This window comes from Panthera tigris, chromosome B1, assembly GCF_018350195.1.
Source record: "Panthera tigris isolate Pti1 chromosome B1, P.tigris_Pti1_mat1.1, whole genome shotgun sequence".
NCBI classification, from domain to species: domain Eukaryota; kingdom Metazoa; phylum Chordata; class Mammalia; order Carnivora; family Felidae; genus Panthera; species Panthera tigris.
In genome coordinates, this window is record NC_056663.1 from 83,952,002 (window position 1) to 83,979,096 (window position 27,095).

The 27,095-nt window shown below is 36.7% G+C and overlaps 1 protein-coding gene across 10 annotated transcripts in view; it reads left to right on the top strand.

The window, feature by feature from the left end:
* Nucleotides 1-27,095, top strand: part of INPP4B (inositol polyphosphate-4-phosphatase type II B) — a 753,803-nt gene that overhangs the window by 679,566 nt on the left and 47,142 nt on the right. For all 10 annotated transcript variants that reach the window (XM_042983845.1, XM_007091777.3, XM_042983843.1 and 7 more), the window contains 3 exons: nucleotides 1,009-1,106; nucleotides 21,282-21,394; nucleotides 25,288-25,442. In XM_042983845.1, the coding sequence (XP_042839779.1) occupies nucleotides 1,009-1,106; nucleotides 21,282-21,394; nucleotides 25,288-25,442 (366 nt within the window). The remainder of the gene's footprint in view (nucleotides 1-1,008; nucleotides 1,107-21,281; nucleotides 21,395-25,287; nucleotides 25,443-27,095) is intronic.

Sequence of the window (27,095 nt, forward strand, 5' to 3'; positions counted from 1 at the left end):
TTAACTCAGCATAGATATTGAGCATTGACCTTCTACCAGGCACTACTCTGCCAAGCTAAGGGACACAGGGAACATGCAATGTGACAAGAAAAATGGATATGATCCTTGTCCGAAAAGAACTTACCATCCAGTAAGGAAGCCAGGTCAACAAGTAATACATTACAGTTTGACTCATGCAATAAGCAAAGATGTGGAAGGGGCAGGAATAGTGGAGGAAAGAAAGTGATTCACAGATGGGAGGGGAATACATGAGGAAGGTTTCATGGGATACATGAGCCTAAAGCCTGAAGGATGAATTGATCAAGCAGACAAGGAAGATAAAAAAATTCTAGTTAGAGGGAGAATAACATGTGGAGAGTTTCAAAGGTATCAAAATGCTGCCGATGAGGGAGAAGAGTGTAACTACATTCCTGTGAGGGTTTTTGGAAGGTTTTGTGGAGAAGTTAGATGCTAAACTAAGGGGGTTGGACTTTGTCCTTATAGGGGGAGAAGAGGCAGTGAAGTTTAGTGAGCTGATATGAAGAACAGGTATTAGACTCACTTCTCCAACATTGTGTTTATTGCACATGCAGCTCTGGGCATATAGTCAAAGTTAAACAAATATCTGTCGAATGAATGAATGATCCGACCGTGATGTAAAGGAGAGACTGGAAGGGAAGGAGATTGAAGACATAGCATTGGGTTATTTGGGAAGCTGTATACCCAGTCTAGAGTGGATGTAATCAAATGCCTACTATACAATTACAGTGTTAAGGAAAAAGAAGGAAAGACTGCCAGAGATGTGAAAAGATCAATGAATACTGGATGGGGTGGAGAAAAGAGAGGAAATCCAGAAGAGTGCCTAGATTTTAATATGAGTTAATGGCAGAATACTGGGGATATGTTTAATTCTAAACAAAAGGAGGAGGTGGTTTTAGTCTGGCATCTATTTAAAAATAACAGGTTAAAAAATGTTACTTTCAGGAGCATCTTTATAACCCATAACTGTTTTCTTTGTTCTATTTGTAGGTTTGGAGATGTCTCCTTGCAGGAAAGTATTAATCAGGAAAATTTTGAACTTCTAAAAGAATATTACACAATATTTATGGAAAAGATGCCTCCTGATTGTAAGTATACCAGCTTTAGAAAGCAACAATAATAATTTCTTGATTATAAATTTTCAGGACAGGTCAAACAAAGAGGTCAATGGGGGAAAGACACATGGGGTAAGGATGGGAGAGCAACTTTGAGATTATCGGAATCAAAAAGACTGATTGCCAAGGTGGCATGACCGTCACCTGCCTCACTGCCTTGATTGCACTCTTGATGTCCTGCTGCTCATGCTAGGACATTAATTTTAGTGCCACTGGAAGATACCAAAAATCTAAAATAAGGAACTTATAGTTAGAAATCTCAATTGAGTCTACGAAAAAGTCTGTATAATTCTTAACCATGTAAAAGGGTTTAATGAATAATTAACTTTTTGATTTATAATCTATATCAGATATATCACACATATACAAGGAGAAAATCAGATAGAATACAAGTTATACAAGTAATAAAAAGTGATATGAAGTAAGGAACTAATTTATTGAATAGAATTATTGCAATTTTTATGTGAAACTGTTAAAGCATCCAAGCCTATAGAAATGTATCTTACACTTCAGCATGTTTTTTATTATTCAATTCTGCAGTTCTTTTCCCCACAAAAGTAAGCACACAACATTTGAGCAGTTCAAAACCAGAGAATCAGAAATGTAGTTGGAGTTCATCAATAAGTGATATAAATGTGTGGTAATATTGAGATATTTACAATGATAAGAAATTAGGTTTTAATAAAATAGAAAATTATTTTAGTATTTTTAACCAAAAGCTATAATGAAAGTCTATTATCAAATCACTGGCAATTTTTTCACTGCTCTGTATTCTCATACTTTATCTAAAATACCGTTGGTGGCAGAGTGTTAGGACTTTTCATAACCCAGTGAATCTTGCATCAAAATATTACAATGGCATATGCAAGTTCAAGTGTGGATAGTTAAAAAATTTCACCTGCAGTTTTTATATTATTTTATTTCACATAAAATATTATTTTTATGCCAAAATGAAATTAAATGCAGGGAAACTTTTTGGCAGCCAGTGTTCTTGTGAATTCTAAATTTAATTACTTAAAGTTAATAATATAAACAAAACTATTTTGCATTAGTAATTCATGAAAAATGGCTTATTTTAACTTGGATGTGGGTAGATAATTTTTATACAAGTTATCTAAATTTGGAATTCTCAGAATTCTTTTTTTTTAATGTTTGTTTATTTATTTTGAGAGAGCACAAGAGAGCACAAGTGAGGGACAGGGAGAGAGAAAGAAAGAGAGGGAATCCCAGGCAGGCTCCACACTGTCAGCATAGAGCCTGACTTGAGATTTGATCCCAGAACCGTGAGATCATGACCTGAGCTGAAATCAAGAGTCAGAAGGTTAACCTACTGAACCACCCAAGCACCCCTGGAATTCCCAGAATTCTTATAACTTATTTTCTATTTCTATAAGTTCTTTCAAAGTGTGATCACAGGACCAGCAGAATCAACATCACCTAGGAACCTGTTGGCAATGCAAATTCCCAAGTCTCTCTACAGAACTATTGAGTTTTCCCTATAATCTGTGTGTTAATAAACATTTTAGGTTATTTTTAATTGATACTAATATTTGTGAACCAAGGATATGTCCTCGTTACTTAAAATATATTTAAAAGTAGGTTGTTGGCAAAGTCTATAAGGGGCTTCAATACTATACATAAAATAATTATGTCACCTTAAAAATATGTATAAGTCATTGTTGAAATATGTACAAGTCATGAGTAAATTATTGTCTGAGACACAAAATTAAAAAAAAAATCCCTACATTGAAGTCATTTAAACTCTTCATGGGAACAGAAGTTTAAAAAGTTTGAAAACATAAGACCTCATGTAGTATACTAATTAAATATAACTAAGTATATTTGAAACTTGTAAATATATTTCTTCCTTGAAAACATGGTGGACTTTTGCATCAAACCAATTATATTTCATTAGCTAGGCAGTTGTCTTAACATAGTGAATGTTTCCTGATATTTTGTTTTCTATTATGTCAACATACTTTTGAGACAACCTGTCACAGATTTGGCACAGAATTTTGTGATATGACTTTGGTTGTTTTCCATAACAAAAGTCCAAATCTGATCTATGCACTATACTGACATATGTAGGGTTGTTCCTTATGCAGAAAAGTTGTAACTCAAAGCATCATTTGAGTTATACTCCATTCAAGAAAGAAACTATAAAGCTTTATTAACAGTGTAAATAGAGGTTAGGCTGTTTGTAAAGGAGGAAAAGAATTACCATGCTGAATCGTACCCATAATCCATATAATCTATTATTTCTCTTTCACAGTAAAATTAAGGATAATTTCTGTCAGTGTTAAAAGGATGAGTTAATCCTGTAAACCATTGCTTTCACTTACTAATCCATTTTGGATGTGCTATCCATTCATTAACCCCATTTATTTTATGATTTATTAATTAAATGGTTGAATTCTACATTATTCTACATGTTTAAAAAAAAATTCCCTTTCTTCCAAAGGAATTTTTTTTTACCTTAAGGGATGTCTTTTGTGATATTGGGATTGAATGAATAAATCTATTTCAACCGATGTGAGAAATACACATATATGATAGGAGACTATCCATTAAGTACAAGAAAAGAAGGATTAAAGAACCCACAAAATATGGAGAAATTGTTCAAGTTTGAGGGGCTTCAAGCATCACTGTAGTTAAATGAGAAGGATTTTAGGCAGGATAAGGTAAACAAGAATAACAAATGTGTTGATGAAGAAAAAAGAGGGACTAAAGAGAAGCTGTTGGATTTGGTGGTTATGAGCATTGATGACATTGCATGGAGCCATTTACATAAAAACATGGAGTGGAACCACATCTAAGGCATTTAAGAAGAGAACTCGTATTGTACAAGTGGACAACCAGAGCGAAAGCTACCCTCCTAAGAAGGTCTATAGTGACTACAAAGAATGAAAAAATAAGCTGAAAGCAACAGAATCAAGGAAGAGGGGTTTTCTCCCTTATTTCTCTTTAGTTTCATTTTCCAAGAGACATGAAAATTGTAAAGACATGTGGAAAGTATAGGACAGTTGCAAGGGGCTAAGGATCAGCTCTGGACACTGCATAGGGGCTCTACAAAAGGTTGCAACGGTCAAACCCCTAGAACTAGCCAGAAAGCCCTTAAGGGACCCAGAGAGAGCAGAAGATTATGCCTCCCATACGATACAGAGATAGAACATTACTCAGGAGGAAAAAAGTAGTATTCTGGGTTTTAGAAAAAGAAATCTGCCATGCCTGGCTACAGCCCATATAACACCTGAAGAAATTCAATAAAAGGTCACCCGTGACTGTTTAAGATTGGTGCTCTGAGTGTCGAAGGTTTGGAAGGAGGCCAAAGTGTAGTTTAGGTCTGCTGGTCCACCACTGTCTGTCACGTCTCCAGGCTCCTTTGGTAGTTTCAGAGGGAAAAGGCTTGAAAAGAGATTTTGTTCACAAGCACTTTACTAAAACTGTAAAAATCAGATCAGTCATGGTTTTCCCTGATATGCTATCAAATTCTTTTAACATAATTATGAAAATGTAATTCTTTAACTATAACATTTAAAATCTGTGCATGAGTGTCAAGCACTCTGAGGTTTACTTTTGCTGAGCTAAGATTTAGTTAACCGGCTGCAATTTATTTAGACCAAAATATTTTCGTGTACTTTGAACTTACATTTTCAGTTAACATTTTACATTTTTTAGTATTTTGATTTATCTTATCTCTCCTTTAAAAAATAAATCAGTGGGTGGGGTGCCTGGGTGGCTCGGTGGGTTAAGCCTCCAACTCTTGATTTCAGCTCAGGTCTCATGGTTCATGAGTTTGAGACCTACATCAGGCTCTGTGCACTGAAGCCTGTTTGGGATTCTCTCTCTCTGCTCCTCCCACACTTTCTCTCTCTCCCTCACTCTCTCAAAAATAAATAAATAAACTTTAAAAAGTGGGGGGCACCTGGGTGGCTCAGTCAGATAAGCATCTAGCTTCTGCTCAGGTCATGATCTCACGGTTCATGAGTTCAAGACCCACATAGGTTTTGCTGCTGTCAGCACAGAGCCTGCTTCAGATCCTCTGTCTCCCTCTCTCTCTCTCAGCCCCTCCCCCATTCTCTCTCTCTCTTAAAAATAAATAAATACTAAAAAATAAATAAAATAAAAAATAGATCAATGGAGCAAAACTGGGTCAGTTAAGAATAAAATCAGAAAGAAAATTATAATGTTAAAACTCAAAATAATGTGAAATATGTAAAAAGTAACAGGACTCCATTAGGATAAGAAAATCTACACATGAAAGGATTTCCCAGAAGCAGATGAAAAAGAAAGCTTAACTGTGAATAAAATGTTGAATATCTAAAATCTACTTTTGTTAGGCCAGAAAATGTATCACGTGACTCTTCATATCTAATAACTTGTCTTTTGAAAACATTGTCATACAGCCATTGAAAGTTCAGCAAGGTTTTTCAAAGATAAGATAGAACTCTCTAGTAAATCAAGATACTTTTTCTAGAACAAATATATGGTAATAGTTCTCTGAGTAAAATTATTGGATTCTGTTTCTCTAAGAAATGGAAAACAAACAAAACAAAATAGAGCTACCAAGTTATCGTTCATAATTGTACTTTATGTAATATAAACTTACAAATGGATATATCAGACTATTGGTAAGAAACAGACAACTAGTTACAGCATTTATAACACATACTATGCTCTGGGAGAAATCAGTCCTAGGTCTTGCCAAGATTTTGTAGCTGATCACACTGTTGGACTTTCCACGTGGTTCAATGCCATAGAATGTGGGAGAACAGTGGCTGGCACACATACTAACACATACCTTGTGTTACAAATGGATAAAATCACTGAGGAGCAGCAGATACACCAGTTCTTGGAATATCGTGCATATATCAGAGAGAAAAATTGCACCGCATTTGCTCTGTGTATTAATGAAAATTAAGGCTACTTAAATGGCTATTTCCTTCAGTTAGTAATTCTAGTATGAGCTGTGGTCGCAGTCCAGAAAGTGTGTGATAGAATCAATAGTGACAGCATCAACTATGTGTGCCTCAGAGATGGGCAATGCTCCATAAACAAAATAAGGTGCATTTAAATATCACCTTTAGGGGCGCCTGGGTGGCTCAGTCGGTTAAGCGTCCGACTTCGGCTCAGGTCACGATCTCGCAGTATGTGAGTTTGAGCCCGGCGTCGGGCTCTGTGCTGACAGCTCAGAGCCTGGAGCCTGTTTCAGATTCTGTGTCTCCCTCTCTCTGACCCTCCCCCGTTCATGCTCTGTCTCTCTCTGTCTCAAAAATAAATAAACGTTAAAAAAAATTAAAAAAAAATAATAAAAAAAATAAATATCACCTTTATCTAAGTAAATATCTACTTACTGTTTGTATACTTAAAATTGGAGCCCACGTGTGTTGACACTTGTAACATGGCTCACCGCTTTCACAAGTCTAAACGTGCTGCCTTTACTCTCTCAGAACAAGCTATAGTGGGGGTTTCTGGCCCCTGCTTTTCAGAGCCCTCTACCCTCGGACTAGCACCCATGCTGATCCTGGCTAACCAGACCTCAGCAGGCTCTGGAAATAACCTGAACTTATAAAATAAGAAATGAAATCAGGCAGATATCTTAAAAGACATTAACAAACACACACAGACATGCAGTTGCACACACACACAAATACACACACTCACACTCATGTACACACCCCATTAAATGTCTTCCGACAATCTGAGTTTTTCCCTTTAGCAAAGGGACTTTCTGATACAGGTTAAATATTTCCCAAGTTTTAAAGTAAATTTCTAAATGATTAACTTTTTCTCCACATATAATAATTCTAGATCTCCTCTGAATGATTTACATTAATATATATATTATATTTATATATATGATATGATTATATATGTTGTATGTGTATGATATATACTTGTTCTGAACATTAGGATGGCCCTTCAACGTTACAAAACAGTGACATCAAAGGCTAGTGTTTTATTCTGTCAACTAAGGTTCAGCCATGGGTGACAAAAAATACCATAAGACCCTTCCCCCAGTACCTTTCTCCCTCCTCCCAATATATCTTTTATATTTTTACTGTCTATAAACTTTAAGTATGAGGTCAAGAAATTCAAGAAAGGATTGGCCTGCACACAGGGTCAGATAGACACAGGGTCATGTCTGAATTTGACATGTTATGCTAGCCTAGGCTGTGGTTTGCTAAAATAAAAAATATACATATATTACTAAATCCTTAGTAACCATATCAGTCCAAGTGCAGTCAGGAAAACACATTTGAGGAATTTGCTGTGGAGCATTGGTGATAGACATGAAAGAAATGGGAGAAATTAAGCAGGGATCGACTTAGCCACACTGAGTTTAGCAATATCAAGAAGCTGATGCTAGGCCAGGTGCTGAAAGGACCTAGGTCAGATGTAGTGTCACCAGAGCACAAAATCTAGGGCCATGCTGCTGAATCTTGGTTCTTGATGGGGACTGTCCAGAAGAAGCTGGGACCACAGACAGAAGAGTTGCCCCCTGGGAACTGGAGCCATGCGGAAGCCACTGTCATATCCACAAGCAGAGAGATCAGAAAACAAATACACTGGTTTCTGTCTCCCTGGTTCCTTTAACCTCGCTCTTAATCCTCATTGTCCAAATTTAACTGTGAGTCAGCAGGCAGCAAGCAGTCTGGGGAACAAGGATTCCTGTGATATAGAGCAGAAGGGAAAAAAGTAGAGATAGATATGAGAGCAAATCAGCAATTGACCAGCCCAGTCTATCCCTCAGTCATTCGGCACCTCTTCTTACCTTTTACCCATGCAAGAATAATTTCAAACGATCCATATCTGGATATGGGGTCAGCAGTTTGTGTTTTACCAAGCTCTCTAGGTAACTCTGCTGTACAATATGATTTGAAAACCACTAGGTTAGACTTGTAAAATGATATAGATTAGTTATCAAATTGTGAATTTATGTTTTGTGTTTCATTTATACTCTAGACCTGAGGATAAAAGAAAGTGAAATTCCCAGAATATTGAAATGTTGTATCTTTTATTTAGTTTTTGCTTAGCTAACATTTATTGACCTAAGTGAAGTGTATATAATGTGTACAATTCAGCTGTAATCATGATTCCGGTCAATGTGAGGTTACCTGGATTGATTATGCCAAAGTAAATTAATGTGTCTAAGTTTACCAAGCACAAAGAAAGATCTGAATATTATGGATTTTTGGCATTTTTAACAAACATGAAGATATAAGATATAAGAAGATATAAGGTTCTTGAATTAACACACGAATATCCTTCCAACAGGAACTATAAATCACTGCATAATTAATTACTATGAATAATTTCTGTCTTGCAGACAGCCAACTCTGATACCATGTACACATACAGATATACCCATGAAATATCCAGTTACTCATTCAGATATTTTACTTGTTTTATTTCAAACACATGTGTATTTGGAAACATTCAGATAGCTGAGGAATTTTTCACATATCATCCATATACTTGGCATTACACAGACATTAAAGACGAGTACAAGGTGTTGGTGGTATAGGAGAAATTATTTTATAATTCAAGACTACCTTAAGGTTGGAAATGTTTCAGAAAGAACAGATAAAAGAGGAATTTATTTTTGTTTTTGTTTTTCAAAGTACTTTTATTTTTTTAAAATATATGAAATTTATTGTCAAATTGGTTTCCATACAACACCCAGTGCTCATCCCAAAAGATGCCCTCTCCAATACCCATCATCCACCCTCCCTGCCCTCCCACCCCCCATCAGCCCTCAGTTTTTTCTCATTTAAAAGAGGAATTTAAAGATTACCAGCTGTTTCCAATTTTTCTCTACCCATTTTTTTTTTTTTCACTGAATCCACTCCAGTCAGCCTTTGGTCTAAATAACTTTACTGAAACTGTTTTTTTCATAGGGTTTAGAGCCAGTGCTCAGTGCTCAGTTCTCTGTTCTCATCCTACCTGATCTAGTAATAGATTTGACATGGTCATTTTTTTCCATCTTTCATCATTTGCTTCCAGGCCACCACACTTTTCTGTGATTGCCTCTACTCTCTGGCTACTTTTCCACTGCCATTACTGATTCCTCATTAACTTTCTGACCTCCAAATGTCAGAGGGTCCCAGGATTTAGTCTACAGATGTCTTTGCTCTTGTTGAACACAGTCTCATTGCTTTAAATACCATCTATTAATTATCAACCTCTGTTCCTACATCACCAGCCCATCTCTCTTCCTGGAACTCATATGTCCTGCTCATCACCTCAAACTTTGTTCCTGAAATGCCCTTAAAAACTTACTTTTCCGGGGCACCTGGTGACTCGGTTAAGTGTCCGACTTCAGCTCAGGTCATGATCTCGTGGTTCACAAGTTCAAACCCCGTGTTGGGCTCTGTGCTGACAGCTCAGAGCCTGGAGCCTACTTCGGATTCTGTATCTCCCTCTCTCTCTCTGCCCCTCCTCCACTCATTCTCTGTCTCTCTCTTTCTCAAAAATAAATTTAAAGAAAAACATTAAAAAATAATTTAAAAATCTTTAAAAAAACCTTACTTTTCCTACTCTCTCTCTCCCTCTCTCTACCCCTTCCCTGCTCATGCTGTCTCTGTCTCTCTCAAAATAAATAAACTTAAAAAAAAAACTTTTCCTATAATCATCTCCATCTTAGTTTTTAATGAATTCTAGCTTATTTGTTGCTTTGGGGAAAAAAAACATTGAAGTCACATTTGACTCTTCTCTTTTTCTCACACCCCACTTTCAGTCCATCAGAAAATTTCACTGGCTCTATTTCCCAAGTGTGTGCCACCAGCTCCCTCCACCTATATTGTTACCATTCTGTGCAAGTCCTTATTATTCTCACTCTCATATTATGGCAATAAGCTCCCTCTGGTCTTTTGTTTCCTCTCTCAGCCTCACTCAGTTTCTATCACTGCAGCCAAGGTGATCTTTTAAACATGAAAATGAAATCACGTCTCTCCTCCAACTCTTCTGATAGCCCCTACTTTTTTAGCCGACTAAAAACCTGAATTTTTACAGTGGTCTCGAAGGTTCCTTGTTATCTGGCAGCAAATCTGCTGACTCTCCTTTCCTACCTCTCTCCCTCCCTTGCTCTACTCTGCCCCACACTGACATCTTGCTGTTTCTTGGGACTTTTTCTTGCCTTAAATTCTCTGCCTTAAATTCTCTCCCTTTATATGGATCCTTCACTCGTCCCTTTAAGTCTTTCCCCAAATGTCACTTTCTTAGTGAGGCCTTTCTTAACTACCGTCTTTATTTATTTCCTTTTAAATTTTAATTAGTTAACATACAGTGCAATATTGGTTTCAGAAGTAAGACTTCAGCAATTCATCACTTACATACAACACCCTTGACTGCCCTCTTTATTTTTTAAAAAATTTCTTATTTACATTTCCTTATTTTTTAAGAGACAGAGAGAGACAGAGCACAACTGGGGGAGGGGCAGAGACAGAAGGAGACGCAGAATCCAAAGCAGGCTCCAGGCTCTGTGCTGGAGCCCCACATGGGGCTCGAACTCACAAACTGTGAGATCATGACCTGAGCTGAAGTCAGACACTTAGCCTACTGAGCCACCCACGTGCCCCATTGACTGCCCTTTTTAAAATTGCTATCTCCCGGGGCACCTGGGTGGCTCAGTAGGTTAAGAGGCCAAGTTCGAGCCCCATGACGGGCTCTACACTGACAGCTCAGAGCCTGGAGCCTGCTTTGGATTCTGTGTCACTTTCTTTCTCTGCCCCTCTCACACTCCCACTCTGTCTCTCAAAAATAAATTAAAAAATATATATATATATATATATATTAAAAATTTTTTTGGGATTGCAATCTCCCATGCCCTAGTCCCCTTCTCCATAACACCTACCATCATCTAGTGTACAATACATCATTTACTTTGGCTGTATCTCCTCAGAATGTAAGCTCCTTGGGGACAAGTATCCTTGTCTATATTTTGACTTTATATCCCAACTACCAAAAACATTATCTGGCCTATAGCTCATACTCCATAACTATTTGTTGAATGAATGAATTAATGAGGTAGATGAGGTCATTTATGAATGTTTTAAAGAATCTGATATATAGCAAATATATATATAATACTCACAAGCATCTTGCCAAATGTGTGCCCCTCAGGACATATTTTAAGAAATGCTACAAGGGGCTTGGGATCCAAGATGATTTTGTTAAGTTCACACACCTAGCTAGTGGGTGAACAGGGACTAAATTCCATATTTCCTGATTCCCAGTTAAGTGTTCTTTTCACTTTTGTACTGCTGCTCTCCCATTGCTGTAGTTCTTCTGATCATTTCAATTTAAAACTGCAGATTTAAAAAACATTTGCATATTTCCAGCAGCACCTTTATTTTCAGCTCATTGAAGAAGAAACTCTCATGTACTTACCTCTTCAGGCTTTTAATTTTCTCTGATATTAATAAAGATTAAGGGATTTTTTTTTTACCTGATATGTCTCTAGAAGCACTTCTGTGTCTTTTTGAAAGGAAAAGTGATACAAAACAGTATTCAGTTTTAATTTTCTATGTGCAGGTAAAACCACAGACATAGACTTCTGGTGTCCAATAACTTGTGCACTAGACTGAAGCAACAAATGTAAACAGTACTGCAAATAACAGAGGCAGACGCGCATACTCACAGATGCCCATACAGATGGCCGCCCCCCTGTTTATCTCAGCATTGATCTCTGCATCTTCTATGTTACTTCAGGCTCCTTGCAATTTAGACACATCAATTTTTTGGTTAGCCCTCTTCTGCTCTAATTTGTATAGGAAAAGTCTAAGATTAATATATCAGTCAACTTTACATCTTTCTACATTCTTTCCCTCTCACAGGGGCTTCCTTGTCGGTAGAGTAAGTAGACTGAGTCTTGCATTCCAAATTTTACCACTCATCGAAGATTGGCTAGACTCCCAGTAAACCAGCCTAGTAAGTGTACATAAAATGGCATGAAGTCAAAAGATATGAATTCAATTGAAAGCTCACTTAGGTGAATCACTTGACGTTTCGAATGCCTCCATTTCGTTATCGACTAAATGAGAATAATCAATATGTATATGTCAATACATCAAAGTACATTCTACCATTATCTCACCAGAGAAAGGGAGTTAATATTTCCAGTGTCAGTGTCTGTGCTAAGAAGATGTCACACTGCACTTCTGAATGTTACAGTGACGGATAAGATCATGACTGTATGCACTTTGAGTTTCTCACGAGAGTTATATGTCTCCTTTGTACTAACAAGTCAACTTATTGATCCAGTTAAAATGGATTATAAAGCTCTTCCTATAGTTTGAAGCAACCTGCCTCTTTTCCCCATTCGGTAGTCTCTTTTCCTCTGTCTTGTGTATATTTATTCAAATATAAATACCTATCTATATTAACCTTAACGAATTGTTTTCTTATAATCACTGCTTGTCTGATAATCTTTTTAAAAAAGCATATATCTCTTTATGAAATGCTGTGATAGGGATGAGATCCTGAAATCATCACCATTAGGATAAGTTTATTGGCCCCACAGTGAGGAGTAAGGTGGATATCAAAAATCTTAGGATTCACTTTCCCCTTTGGAAATAAATATCACCTAATTTAACATGAATCTCCTAGGACTCCAGTTTCAGCATAGTATGACATCTAATAAAGAGCCCAATAATTAAAGGTAAATAAAATTTAGTCCCAACTTTTAATTAAACATCAAAGAGCAGACAACTAGCAACTTTATGATGATTCTTTTGAAGTTCTTTGTCCAAGTTTCTAATTCACTCTATTGAGCATGTCACTCTCTCAAACATTCACTGCTTACTGTGTTGTTTTTCTCAGCCACAAGCGCGAAGTCTTTTGTTTCCTTCTGGTCTACCTTTTCTTGCATCCTAAATTCCTCATGCTTCCAGTTCTGCAAAACAAAACTCAGACTCATCTTTGAAGTCAGAGAAGGAGGAGAAACTCAACACTCAAAGATAAAATTATCTTTATCAAGGGATCAGAAAAGATAAGTCTGGTGACATGGATAGTTTAATATATTTTGTTGCTATCAATAAACTATAAATATATGAGAAGCCTAGGTTATAAGACTATAGCTCACTTCAAGCCAAAAAAGGAGCTACAGGAATGGAATGAAATGTCTACTTTGTGTTTTTATTACCTCTTTCCTTTTCATGTTGGAGCCTCCCAAGGCAGCTTTATTTCTGTAGTCTTCTTCCTCTATTTTACCTCATCTGTACCTTTTTTAATACCTCAGGAGTTCTTTATTTTATTCCATATAGTATGAAATATTAAAGATCTCATTCTTACTTGCCTCCAGGAGCCTAAAGAAATAACGCAGAGACCTTGGCTATTGGGAAAAAGCCCTGTCTTCTCAACTGTCTTCTCCTGCTTTGTTTTGGCTATCATTCTAGCCATTTGGGAGTCATTTCCTTCCATGTTATCCGAAAGTGGAGCATGGAAGTGCTGAACTGTTCTTTTTTTGGAGATGGCCTCATTATGCATCTGCCCCTCTATGCTGCCATGTGGCCTTGACATATTTCACTGGCAGCCTGGCTCTTACATGGTAGGGAGGTGGGGTACTGGAAATGTCTCAGAAACTGCTTTCCTTTCTGTCCTAAGCTTTAAGAAGTCTATACTTGCTTTGGTTTTCAGACATTTTGTGTGTAATGTATGCTCTCAACAGGACCTTTCTTGCTATTCTTGCCAAAGTAAAATGCAGGGACTTGGGAGTTACCTTGGGAAAAAGGAAAGGCAGCCATCAACTGCCTTCACTGCTGAGGCAGTGAACACTCACTAGAATGCAGGCAGTGCAACTGGGCTCACAAGAAGACTCAGCTGGGGAATCTGCGTCAACTTCCTTTCCATACTCAAATTTTCTTCTGTCTGTGCATAAAACTATCTCAAGTATCTGAGGCATTTAGGCTTTTGAGAGTCATCTACCTGCAAACCATCTCCCCTCCAACCCTTTGTAATGACTTGAAACTATTTGGAGATTCAGAAATCAAATCATGAGTGTTTTCTTAACAAAAACAAAAATAGGAAAAAAAATTAATATGTTATAATTCTACTCTCCTCCCTGCACACCAAGTCCCATGGCCTTCAATGTATGACAGTGAGCAAGGAAAATCCTGAAGAATTTTTAACACAGTTACTTTTAAAGTTGTCTTTTCATTTGCTATGGGTGATGCAACCTTGAAATTCATTTAAAAGGAAACAATGAAGGTGTATAGGTCAAAAATATTATTCAGCTCTGTTCAGGTGGGGAGTTTGATATTTGATTTCTTATATTGCCTTTTTCATAAATTGTTAAGTTGGAAATACAATTTAAATAGAGCTTCACTGGGGCTTTTTTAAAAAATATTTTCAAGATTTTACAGCATCCAAAAGAACGTAATTTCCAATTTTAAGACATCTCAATGGCTTTCACCTAATTGCATTTGTTTGCTTGCTAGTTTAACTATAGTTAACTATTAACTATAGTTAATTTAACTATAATTATTTCAGAATTAATTGTAGAGAAGATTTGATATCACAGGATATAGTACTAACCAGGGTAGACTGTGAAAGTATTGTTCTTTATATGTTCATTTTTTTCAGTTTATTTATTTTTAAGAGACAGAGAGGGAGTGTGCAGGGGAGGGACAAAGAGAGAAAGGGAGAGTGAGAATCCCAAGCAGGCTACATGTTATCAGTGCAGAGCCCAACACGGGCTCTATCTCATGAACCATGATATCATGACCTGAGCAGAAGTCAAGAGTCAGAAGCTTAACAGACTGAGCCACCCAAGTGTCCCTATATGTTTATTTTCAATACTTAAAGATACAGACTCTTATAATTTTTTTTCCCTTTGTAGATGTTCTGGTTATTTATTACCAGGTGACAAATTATTCCAAGTTTACTGATATGAAATCAGAAGCATTTTATTTATGCTCACAGATTCTGTAAGCGTCAGACAGAGGAAGGTACTCAGAGGAAGTAAAGATGGTTTATCTGCACTCCATGATATCTGGGACCTCAGCTGGAAAGATTGGTGGGGGCGGGGGGGGCGGTGTCAGGGTGTCACTTAACTGATTGGGAACTGGAGTGTTCTGCAAGCTTCTGCACTCGCATTCTGACACCTGGGCCACGATGACCTAAGGGCTGGACTTGGGTGAAATTGTTGACTGGAGAACCTAAATAGGAGCCTCCATGTGATTGGGCTTCTCCCAGCATAGTGCCTGGGCTCTTATAGGGAGACCTCAAGATAGGGAACACAGACAGCAAAGTTCCAAGAGAATCAGACAAGAGCTGCATTGGCATTTATGGCCTGACTCCAAAGTGACATAGTGTCACTTGTGCCATACTGTTAGTAAAGACAGTGACAAGCCCACCAGCATTCCAAGGGAAAGTACATAAACTCCATCTCTCAATAGAAGGAGTGTCAAAGAATGTAGAGCCTTGTCTTAAAACCATCACTGTAGAGGTGATTGATGTGCTGCTTTCGAGAGACATTCTAATTTATTTGTCATTTTCTCATCTCTAAGGCAACAATACACATTTGCAATATGGCTGGTCAATGTTAAAAATGCCTATAGTATATAGCCACGTATTTTACCTTAGAATGTTTTTGATTGCAAGTGACAGAAACCCTGACTCAAATTGGCTTGAACAATAAAGAAAATTTATAAACAAAACTGAAAATTCCAAAGGTCAAGCACGCAACCCTTCAAGGGAAGGTTGCTTCAATGGCTTAGCAGTATTGAAAAGATACTTTCCATGCTAATTCATCACTTAACCACTCTTAGTGTAGACTTTATCCTACATCTGGTCCATCTTAAATGATGGCTGGCATGACCAATTATCCCCGTGCTCAACTCATACTCAACCAAACAGATAAAGAGGACTTTTCCTCCTCCTTCCACATTTGAGTCCTCAGCTTCACTCAGCTGGAGCAGGAGAGGTCACCCACATACCCATGAAATAATTCCTGAGGTCACAGTCAAGTTCTTGTTGGCTTAGTTTCAAATGCCCATCTCTGAACTGATCCTGATTTCAAGGTGGATGGGATTATATAAATTGACATCAGAGTGGAAGTATGATTGATCCCATTTAAATTTTGTGCCAGCTATGAAGTAGGAAGTAGGTGTGGTGCTGGGAATTGAGCTTTAATTTCCATTTCATCTTGGAACACTCTGGCAACATAAAGTCATTTGACTGTGAGGTGATGAAGCTATTGCCTTGGCCTCATTAACATCACAGCTCAATCAGGTGAAAGTTTACAGTCCCATTCCTGCTTGCTTGTCAGCACCCCATCTTTGATTCAGGTCAATGTCATAAGGAAGATATTGGTATAAAAAGTGACTCTGTTTTTGGCTCTTATGTTCCATGGGAGAGTGGTAAGAGAACAGTCACGGGGGTTGTGAGTGTTTCTGATTCTGATCTTTGTGTGCACCTCTATGTGTTGAAAGAGTATTTCCTACTTTGGATAAATTCTGACTTTTGCTGAGAAAGTAGGCTTCCTATCTGAGACTGTGGATGCATTCCTAAGAGCTACTAATGTCTTTCTCTGTTTTTCAGGGTTGACACAGAATCTAACAATGTAGCCGCTTCTGCCAAGACTTTTATTAATTGTTTTCCACTTCAAGTCGATGAAGCATGACAGGGTTATTGTCCTCATTTTGCAGTAGAGAAAATAAGGACAGAGGGTTAAGCAACTCACCTAAGACCACATGTCAGATCAGGGACGGAGTTGGCATTAGAAATCACTTTCTGGGAAGCTTGGTTCCATGCTTTCTTTTTAAAAAATTATGAAAGTTTCAAACAAACAAAAAAAGAATACATCATAAGATAACAAACACTAGGGAACCCATCACTCAGCCTCAGAATTTTCTTTTTTTTTTTTTTAAGAAACAAATAACTTACAGATAGAATGAAAGCTCCCTTAGCATACCTTCCAGTTTTAATCCCTCACCTTCCCTTCTCTGAGAAAAGAAATACCCTGAATTTGGCGTTTTACATTCTCATACACAGTTTTACTGCATATATTATCCATAAAAAATCTGGTAGTTTTACATATTTAACATTATGTTATTGCTATTATTTTGGATGTGTCCCATAATTTTTATTGTTTTGCTCAACATAGTTTTTACTCTATATTCATGCTGATATGTACATATATAATATAGCATGTTTATTGATTTTACCCATTGTATAATGTTACATTTCATGAATATATAACAATTTATCCATTCTCTTTATAAATACTTAGGTGGGTTTTTTTCTGTTGTTGAATATTATAAACAATAATGCAGTGAACGTTCTTGTACCTTTCACCTGATTTTTTTCTTGAACCCTATTTGAGAAAAGAATACTCTTATGGAGATAAGTATGGAGATTTAATTATCCTGTTTAAATTATGTGCTAGAGTAATGAAGGAGTGAGTAGCAAAAAGCAAGACTTGCAATATTTACATTTGAAGAGATTTATTCTAAGTTTAAACTAATCCACATCCCATGTATACCAGGATTTTAAGTTGATTTATCAAGATTTCTCATTTTATCTTAAAATCTCACTTATTAATCCACAATCTAGTCATTACTAATGATACTTCTTTCCAGAACCAGACCTGAATTTCTGTGACCTGCAGGATTTTGGTCAGGTTGAGAAAAAAACTGGCAGCAAACAAAGTATTGAATTGGTAGATATGTGCTCTGAATAAAGCCAGCTTTATCATTATAGAAATAGAAAGAGTGGCCTGAAAATTTTAAGAACATCAGAATGATTTCCTTCTGAAAAGCATGCCCTGGGGAGAAGGGTTGAGATTTCCATGGGACATCATGTCTGTCTTAAAGTGCTCTCTTTATGGGGTAGAAATAGGCTAAGGACAGCCATTTATTTGACTTATATTTAGGATCCTTATAGTCTATTTTATATAACTGATTAAAAAATCTTCATGTCAACAGTGAAACGGAATTATTTTGAAAAATCACTATATTTACTCTGGATTCTCAGAATTCTGAAGAGGCTGGTTCATTGTGTTGATACTGGAACTGCCTTTTAGGACCACCAGCTAATTGTGAAGACATTAGCACAGATATGGGGGAAATTGTCGGCGTTGGAATTTGGAGACTAGGATTTTTTTACTTCCTCTGACGAGGAACCTTGTGAAAGTCACTTACCATCTTGGACATGGGGTTGCCCTAAGTCAGTAATTTGCAATTTGTTTATGTTGACTCCAGGTTGTTTTATCAGTTTCAAGGGTTGGGACAATAAGAGTGATAATAATAATCACATGGAATAGAAGAGAACATATTCAGGGAACAGTGTTTGCACTAAGGGTAAATATTATGTCATAATTTTTTTGTTACAGAAGGGTGTGTGTGTTTGTGTATGTGAGCATCATGCTGTGGGGCATCATATAAGGTAAAATTCTTATTCTGTATTCCTTTCAAAAATGTTCGAAAGCCATTTATATCAGGTGACTTCAGAAAATATTTTAGGGACCTGTCAGATATGGTTATGTCCCTATTTAGAATACCCTAATTATGAAGCCCAAATTTCCTAGCATAACAGAAAAGACCCTTCATAATTTTTGCCTCTGGGACCATGCCCTGCAAGGTCCTGGTGAACTACAAATTCCCTGCTTTGACAGTGCTGTATCATTTCTCCACGCTCAAATGCTTTCTGTAACCACAAGGCCTTACTTTTGCTAAAAATTCTTCCATACCCAAGTATTCTTTATGGAATTAGGCACTCCTTCCCTTGGGTCTCTATTATTTTTTTTCTATTATTATTTTTACTGACTTAATGTCATAGCCCACAGTACATTTCACTGCGGTTAATAATGGTTTAAAATCCATCTCACCCTACTAAACTGTGAAGATTTTGAGGTCAACTCTTTGTATCTTAAGAATTTGGGTTCTTTCCTTTTCTTATGCCTATATTGTGTTCTCCCTTTCTCTTAAAATAACTTTATTCTTTAGAAACAGTACGTGTTCATTTTAAATGTCTCAAATGACATGGGAAGGCAGTTGAAAAATCACCCTAAATCCTACAACCTAACAAAGACCACTGTTAACATCAAAACCGATGTCTCACTCTGCCTTCATGCATGTATAGAGAGACATAAGCACACACACACATGCATACACATACAGTATTATATGAATAAATTCATGCGTTGATCTGACCAATTTTTCCTTTCAACAATGTCAAGGACACTTTATCTGTTAATGATATATCTTTACATGTTTTTAAATGGCTACTTATAATTTTAATTCATTAAGGGCATCAATGGCAGACCTGACTTCTTGTTCCTTGTATGCTATCAGTATCAATTAAAAAGCAGCATTATTGTCCTTATGTTCTTTGGTCAGCTGTAGTCTTGAGCTGTTTTTGAAACTCTCTTTAAGGATTCTGCATTATTCTCCTTCCCTTTATCCTTGGCCTGCATCGTGTTAAAATTTCTGTATATCAGAGAGTCTCCTACCTAGTAATGTGATACTTTTAGTCAGACCTTGTCTTTCTTAAGAGAACCATCTATAGTTACATAGTAAGGGTTTGACTTCTGATAGTTTTTCCATTTAGAAACTAATACAGTGGAATCATGCATATATTTTATATGAATATTTTAAATCTCACCTCCCTAACATAGGGTATGCATCTCGATTGTACCTGACCTTACCCTCTTCTGTGGTCATGAAATTCAAGATAATATATAATTGTTTTTAATGGATATTTTTATTTTATAAACCACTTTCACTCTTTGATAGATACAGATCGCTAGTATAGTTCATTAGGATACTTCCTCTACTCTCTGGAGCTAAAGTCAAGAACTACTCAGATGTATTATTTTAATAAAATGAAACATCTGGTACAGTTTTGGAAAGCACGAAGTCTCATTATGATTACAGTTTATTTGTGTCATGTGTGTGTTCATGTGTATACGTGTGTGTATGTATGTGTACGTGTGTGTATATGTATGTTTGTGCACACACGTGTGCATGTATGTGTGTATGTGTATATAAGAGAGAGGGAGAGAGGGAGATCTGATTCAGGAATATTTTAATTTTTTCTTCACTGTTACTGGAGAGCCTAGACACAGTGCATTTTGTGCTTACGGAGTTTGTTCTGTTTTTAGCCTCTATTAAAATTCTCAGGAATTCTTCATCCCTCAGTTTGTGGATTCAATAATAGAACACATTTTCATACTGTACAGCATTAATCCAACAACTCTCCTAGAAAGCCTTTTTGTTTCCGTCTCTATATTCTGATCTCGAACCCCATCTCACCAAGTCTCAGGGACATTTGTGTCATGATGTACATTGCCTTAGGTTTTAATATAAAATGTGTGCCATTTATTACCTACACTCTAGTTATTAGCATGTAGAGATGTGAGCAATCAGTCATTTCCTGTTCCCTACCTAATTATCTCATATAATTAACTATCACCTCTTATGTTATTCCTCTTTCCATGACATACCTGTGCTCCTTAATAGCAGTTGCTCCCAACCAGGATAGATTTTGCCCTCAAGGAACATTTGGAGACATTTTTAATTGCCACAGGAAGGGTACTATTGGTTTCTAAATGGTAGAGGTCAGGGATGCTGCTTAACATCCTACATGGCAGAACATAAACCCATTCCCCACAATGAAATGCTATCCAGTCCAAAATGTTAATAGTGCTGAGGTTAAGGAATCTTGCTATGGAAACTGATTTCATGGGTTTGTTTTTTGTTTGTTTGTTGTTGTTTTTTTTGAACTTTCAGATTTCTCCCACCCCTGAGGTGTTCAGTGTAACATATCCTCTTGTTTCAGACTACTTAGTAGCAAAAAGTGACTATAAGATAATAAAGTATAAAATTCTACCTCATGTCTCATCCAAATCATGCTTTAGTTGAAGTGAGGCAGCAACCATCATCAAAAATGTTTCCCTTATTAGTAAAATTATAGTATATGAAAATTGACATTACCACAGTAGCACAGAAGAGCCAATGGAGGAAACTGAGGCATATTTTAAGAAAAGAATAAAGCTGGAGGGATTAATAAATATGATTATTCTCAGATGCTCTCTGCTCCGAATGTTATTTGTTGTCATGGAAGTTCTATTTGCTCTTACGTTGAGCACATCTCCATGGGCAGCTTAATACTATCGCCCTTATTTTCTCCTTTTTTTTTCCCCAGATATTTCACATTTTCAAGAACAAAATGATTTAAAAGGATTACTAGAAAATCTCCATCAAAATATCCAAGCCAAAAAAAGAAAGAATGTAGAAATCATGTGGCTGGCTGCAACGGTAAGCACTCTCCAGCCAGATCTTATTCCGTCACTGTGCTGACCAGTAAGCACCATCGAGTATCTGCTATGTAGGGTTCAACCTCTGCACTTTGGGTTACCGGATGTCATCCTCCATCATCAAGGGGATTAGGCATTTTCAAGGCTGTTGGTAGTTCTATTAATATACTAGAACAAGAGATGGAAGAAGATGCACTCAACGAGAAAGAATTTTACTTATTGGCTTTTCTTGTACATCCTGGATGTTTGACACTTAGAAGTGAGAGTGAAGTCTCTGTGATTTTCTTCATATTACACGTTGCAATGTCAATCACCCATATCAATCAGGGTTTTGAAGTGCTACTCTGGAGACATATGGTTTCAACAGAATGCGGTTATCAGATCTCTGACTGAAAGGCTCAGTAAGGCTCCTGGGCATATTGTTCAATTAATGAGCTTGTAAATGGGTTTGTTAATTTAGATATTAGCATAGAATTTATTACTGATGGATTGCTCTTGGGGTAATGAGCTATATTTTCTATGGTTCTTTCTCATTTAATGGTACCCTCAGGGTAGAAATTCTGCCTTATTTCCTACCCCAGGTTTCTACTAGAGGGAGGGAGAGAATAGTGCCTATAATTTTTAACTTCTTGTCTGGCAACCATTCAGGCAATAGCTCACATGAACTTACGAATTTTGTTAAGCATTCACACCCAAAGATCCTTTCCTAATGAGAGGATCAGAAAAGGGACACTTTGGAGACCTTTATGATGAATGCCATATTTGTAGTTACTGCACACGGTTACTTGTGTAATTTGGAGTTCAGTAACTGATCTTCTGACATAACTATTCATTCTGTATCAGTAGCATTTAAAACAAAGCCTTGTCCCTACTGCCAGTGTTCAATTACAATCCAATATTACTTACTCTCTTCTGGGAAAAAGGAATGGATAATTTACTATGAGTCTATATAAAATAATTTACCAAGAACAAGGCAGAGGAAATCTGTGTTAGCTTCCCTTTATGCCCTCTTGGAGCCCCAGGGAAGAACATCCAAGGTAACAATATGAAACATTGCTTTCAGGCAGATCATTTACACTGGCCATATTTAGCACCATACTGCATTACAGGAAGGTTGTTTTTAATAGCTTCCCCCTCCCAGTGTGGCTGCTCTTTATATCTTCAAAGACTCCTATGGTTGTCAATTCTCACAAAAATTTCTCAAAGGTGGGTCATGTGCTATTTTACTAATGTGATAATAGGAAGGTAATTTGATCATTTACCAATGCTTTCTGACAACTTAGGAACATACACATATGTCATTATAGACATATCATGAAGTTATGTAAATCGATAAATGAAGGATATGCATGTGCAAACACAAATGTACATTTTCTCTTAGTACATGTTGTTATACCATTTGAATGTATTTTAAAAAGTTTTCCCATGAATCTCATTCATTCCTGAGATTCTTTTTTGAAACTTAAATACTGACCAAATATAGCTCACTCACAACTTAATCATTGAATGGATGGTTGTCTGCCTTGAAAAATACAGGGAACCCACAGTGTGCAAATTTGGCATTATGTAGCAACACTGACTTTGTTATTACAGCATTTCTTTAGGCTGATACCTCAGTTTCAATATCCTCTTTTTAAATCAAAGACTTGGGTACTACTTTTACAATGAAGAAATGTGGAAATTCCCTTTGACATTTTCCAAAAAGCTTTTATTTCTGTCTCTATTTCATTTTCTTCTCTTTTAAAACCTATTAATTAAATATTGCTCTGTTAATATTTTACATTCTCATAGAAAAAAACATATAAAGCTATTTGGTTTTATCTTGATTACATTTTAAACAATAAAAAATGAGAATTTAAAGAGACCAAATGCCTATCAAGTGTGTTCAATTAAGTTCAGGGTCACCTGGGTGCTCAGCCAGTTAAGGCTCCGACTTCAGCTCAGGTCATGGTCTCATGGTTCTGGAGTTCCAGCCCCACATCAGGCTCTGTGCTACCAGGGCCTCTAATCCTCTATCCCCCTCCCTCTGCCCCTCCCCTGCACTCACTCTCTCTCTCTCTATCAAAAAAATTAAGTTCCTATAGTTCAAAGAAGTTATAGAAATAAGGAAACCAAGACCCCACCGGCCCACTCTGATTTAATTTACACTGCCTCCTCTTGATTTTAAATTTAGAACATCAACGATCCTTAGTAGGTTAGGTGACTATAGTAGAGGCCACACATTTTTTTTAAAAATTCTTTGTCAATTTTTTTAATGTTTATTTATTTTTGAGAGAGAGAGGGAGAGAGACAGAGTGCGAATGTGGGAGGTGCAGAAAGGGAGACACAGAATCCGAAGCAGGCTCCAGGCTCCGAGCTGTCAGCAGAGAGCCCGACGTGGGGCTCGAACCCACAAACCGTGAGATCATGACCTGAACCAAAGTCAGACACTTAACTGACTGAGCCACCCAGGCACCCCAGTAGAGGCAACACATTTTAAAGAATATTCATTCTTTTAAAAATCGTATCAGATAAGTGGCATTGGGGTCTATATTTCATTGCAATGAATATAGTCAAGTCTTTGCTGTTTTATGTTTAAAATTTTGAAATATTTTTTTTATTTGAAAAGATTACAGTTTTACAGATAAAAAAGATTTTATGGTGAAATCATGCTTTCATATTTCTCTAGTTGCTTATATTTGAAATGGTGAGAAAGTACCAAAGTTCTAATAAGGACTTGTAAATCCTAGTGTAAGTATCAAAATCACAATTAAAACATGGTAAAAATCCTTGATAAGCTGTATCATTATATGTTTTCCTTAAAGCAGAAAACTGTTAAGGCAGATATCTGCTGTAAAATATTCTTCAATTGATCTTCCTTAAGTTATCTGATGTCAGATAATAAAGCAAAACTGCATCATATCACATTAGATTTATTTTAATTGCATGTTGATTAGTATTGTTGACACTAATGTAGAGTATTGGCATCTCATATCAGAGCCCTACCATGAGACAGGGAAGAGAAAGGAATGGAATGGTTCACCTGCTAACCATAGACAAGAGAATACTGCTGCTGAGAGATTTTTCTCTTGACTTACATTGGAATAACAAAAGAAAGAATTTACAAAAAGAAACAGAACAGAAATTAAAGTCTTGGTCCTTGGCATCATGTAAACCCGCATTAGCATCCGGGTTCTGCTCAGTTATGCGCAAGTTACCTAACCTGGGTAAACCTCAATTTCTTCATCTGTAAAATAAGAATGATTAAATCTTCTTCCAGGGTTCATGTGCAGTTATTCATGTGCAAATCTATATGAAATATATTAGCGTCGTACCTGGTAGAGTAGATGAGTGATTTACAGTGACTATTTTGGTGTCCTTCTTCCTACTAGTTACATTAATGAGTGGTTAGTGGTTCACTTACCTGCTGCGCTGGTGCCCTGTGGATGTTTGAAATCTCGTACCATGAAACCAAACCTAGCAAAGTTTTCTTAAATATAAATTAAGAAGATGTTAGCTATGTAGGATTCAAATCAAGTATCTGATCCAGGAAACATAGTTTTATTTTCCTTTCACAATTAAGGTGTTGCTCCTCAGCTGTGATTATTACTGTCATCCACTACAGTTCAGGCCCCCTCTCAGGGGGCATTGCTGCCTCTGCTGGATATTTACCATCTCATATGGCTTCCACAGCCCCACATGTCACACACCACATACAAAGAACTAAATAAATTCAATCTGTTCCACTAGCTTTTGAAATGAAAAGATAGTGTTTTTCATTCGCTAGGGCAGATTGAACCAATCGACTGTCATAAATTAACATAAATTTGGTGTGTTTGGATAAGAAGTGTTTAGAGGAGTCCGACACCTTAATCTGCAAATGAACAATAAATTGTTCATGTGTCTGTGTTACAGATTTGTCGCAAACTAAATGGTATTCGTTTCACCTGTTGTAAAAGTGCCAAAGACAGGACGTCCATGTCGGTGACTCTTGAACAGTGCTCAATCTTGAGAGATGAGCACCAGCTGCACAAGGACTTCTTTATCCGAGCCCTGGATTGTATGAGAAGGTATGCCACACGTCTTCAACTTTCTTTCTTCTAAGGTCATTTTAAAGTTTTAGGTTTTTTTCCAAATACATATTTTACTAGAGGACTAAATATTTAGTAACTTCACCACATTTCCATGGTTCATAGCTCATGGCATGAAAGATAAAATAATGTTAAGTATTCCCCCTACTGATTTTAGGCAATAAAATACAATGTGGATGGATTTTGATAATAGCGTATTAGCTCATTTAGATCCAAGTTTTAAAGGGCTCTAGTCCCTTCATATATAGCACTTGAAGAACAATTTCTTTATATATTAGGAATCGTGAATATGTACAAAATAAAACTAAGTCTTTATCCAAACAAAATCTTTCCTAACTGCAACTAACATGTGATCTTCCCAATGTCTGGTAGGGTCTCCAGGTCAGTCACCTGCTTCCTAAAATTTATTTTCACATCATCCATCAGGAAGATGGGATGACACCAATACTTTTGAAATAGAGAATTAATATTGTTACTCTACCGACATTTAAAATGCTATGCCTGAAGTCATGTTTCTTGATTCATTTCCACAGTAATTAAATCTAAAGTCTAAGCCATAATGGGAAGGAAAAAGTGCCTCATTCACAATGTCTGTCAGCAAGGACACACGTTAATTAAAAAGTTAAGCGAAATTGTCTCTTTGCTGCAAAGACTGACTCAGAAGCACACCCGATAGCATGGCAAGGCTCTCTGTTCCCAGAAAGGAATGTCCCGTGATGCTCTAGAGACACCTGCTTCTTATCTGGCATATCATTAGCTTCTCCTTTTTTTTTTAACTGCTGCAGCCTTTCAGTGGGGACGTGGATGCTTGCCTGCGCTTATCCTGTGCCTGCATGTTTTCCTCAGTAATGAGAGGTTTCTGAAGCCCTCTCTGTTACCCCATTTCATGTCTCTTGGCATTTTCATTGTTCAGTGGAGTTCTATCAGAATTTTTTGACAAATGTATGAGTATGTCTTAGAGGCCTGACATGAACATCTGAGCCATATAAAGCACATTGGTTGGTATAGAAAACTTCTTTTAAAAATAATCTCTCAGCACTAATGGGAAGAATTCAGAATCTGAATCTGAAATCCTCTAATGTGCATAAAAAGAATACAAATTTTCACTATGGATAGAACAAAGGTACTAGGTGGGGAGAGCAGGAACACATGTTATTGGCCAGATATACCAGAGGACTACAATGGTTCAACAAACAGGCATTTTCTGGAAGGTGCAATTGTTGCTTATTTTAAGGCAGATGTAAAAAGGGACCCTTAAATTATAAAGATAATTCTTTCAAATTGGTAAATAAAAGATGTGTTTGTCATATACATGTTAAACCATAAAACTACATAGTGTGGTATTGCATAAAGGTTGTACAGAATCAACATTATATATGTAACATACTTGCTCAGGACATAACATTTATGAGGTTGATTCTTGGCTTGTTAAACAAAGTTAAGTATAAAAAATTTAATCTAAAAACACTAAAGATCCTAACTTCCATATCACCACTTCTCTGGGGGATCAGTATATATATGTATATATATATGTATATATATATACGTGTATATATATATATATATATATATACACGTATATATATACATATTTATACATTTCAAATCTGTCAAATTTATCATTTGGTTTTG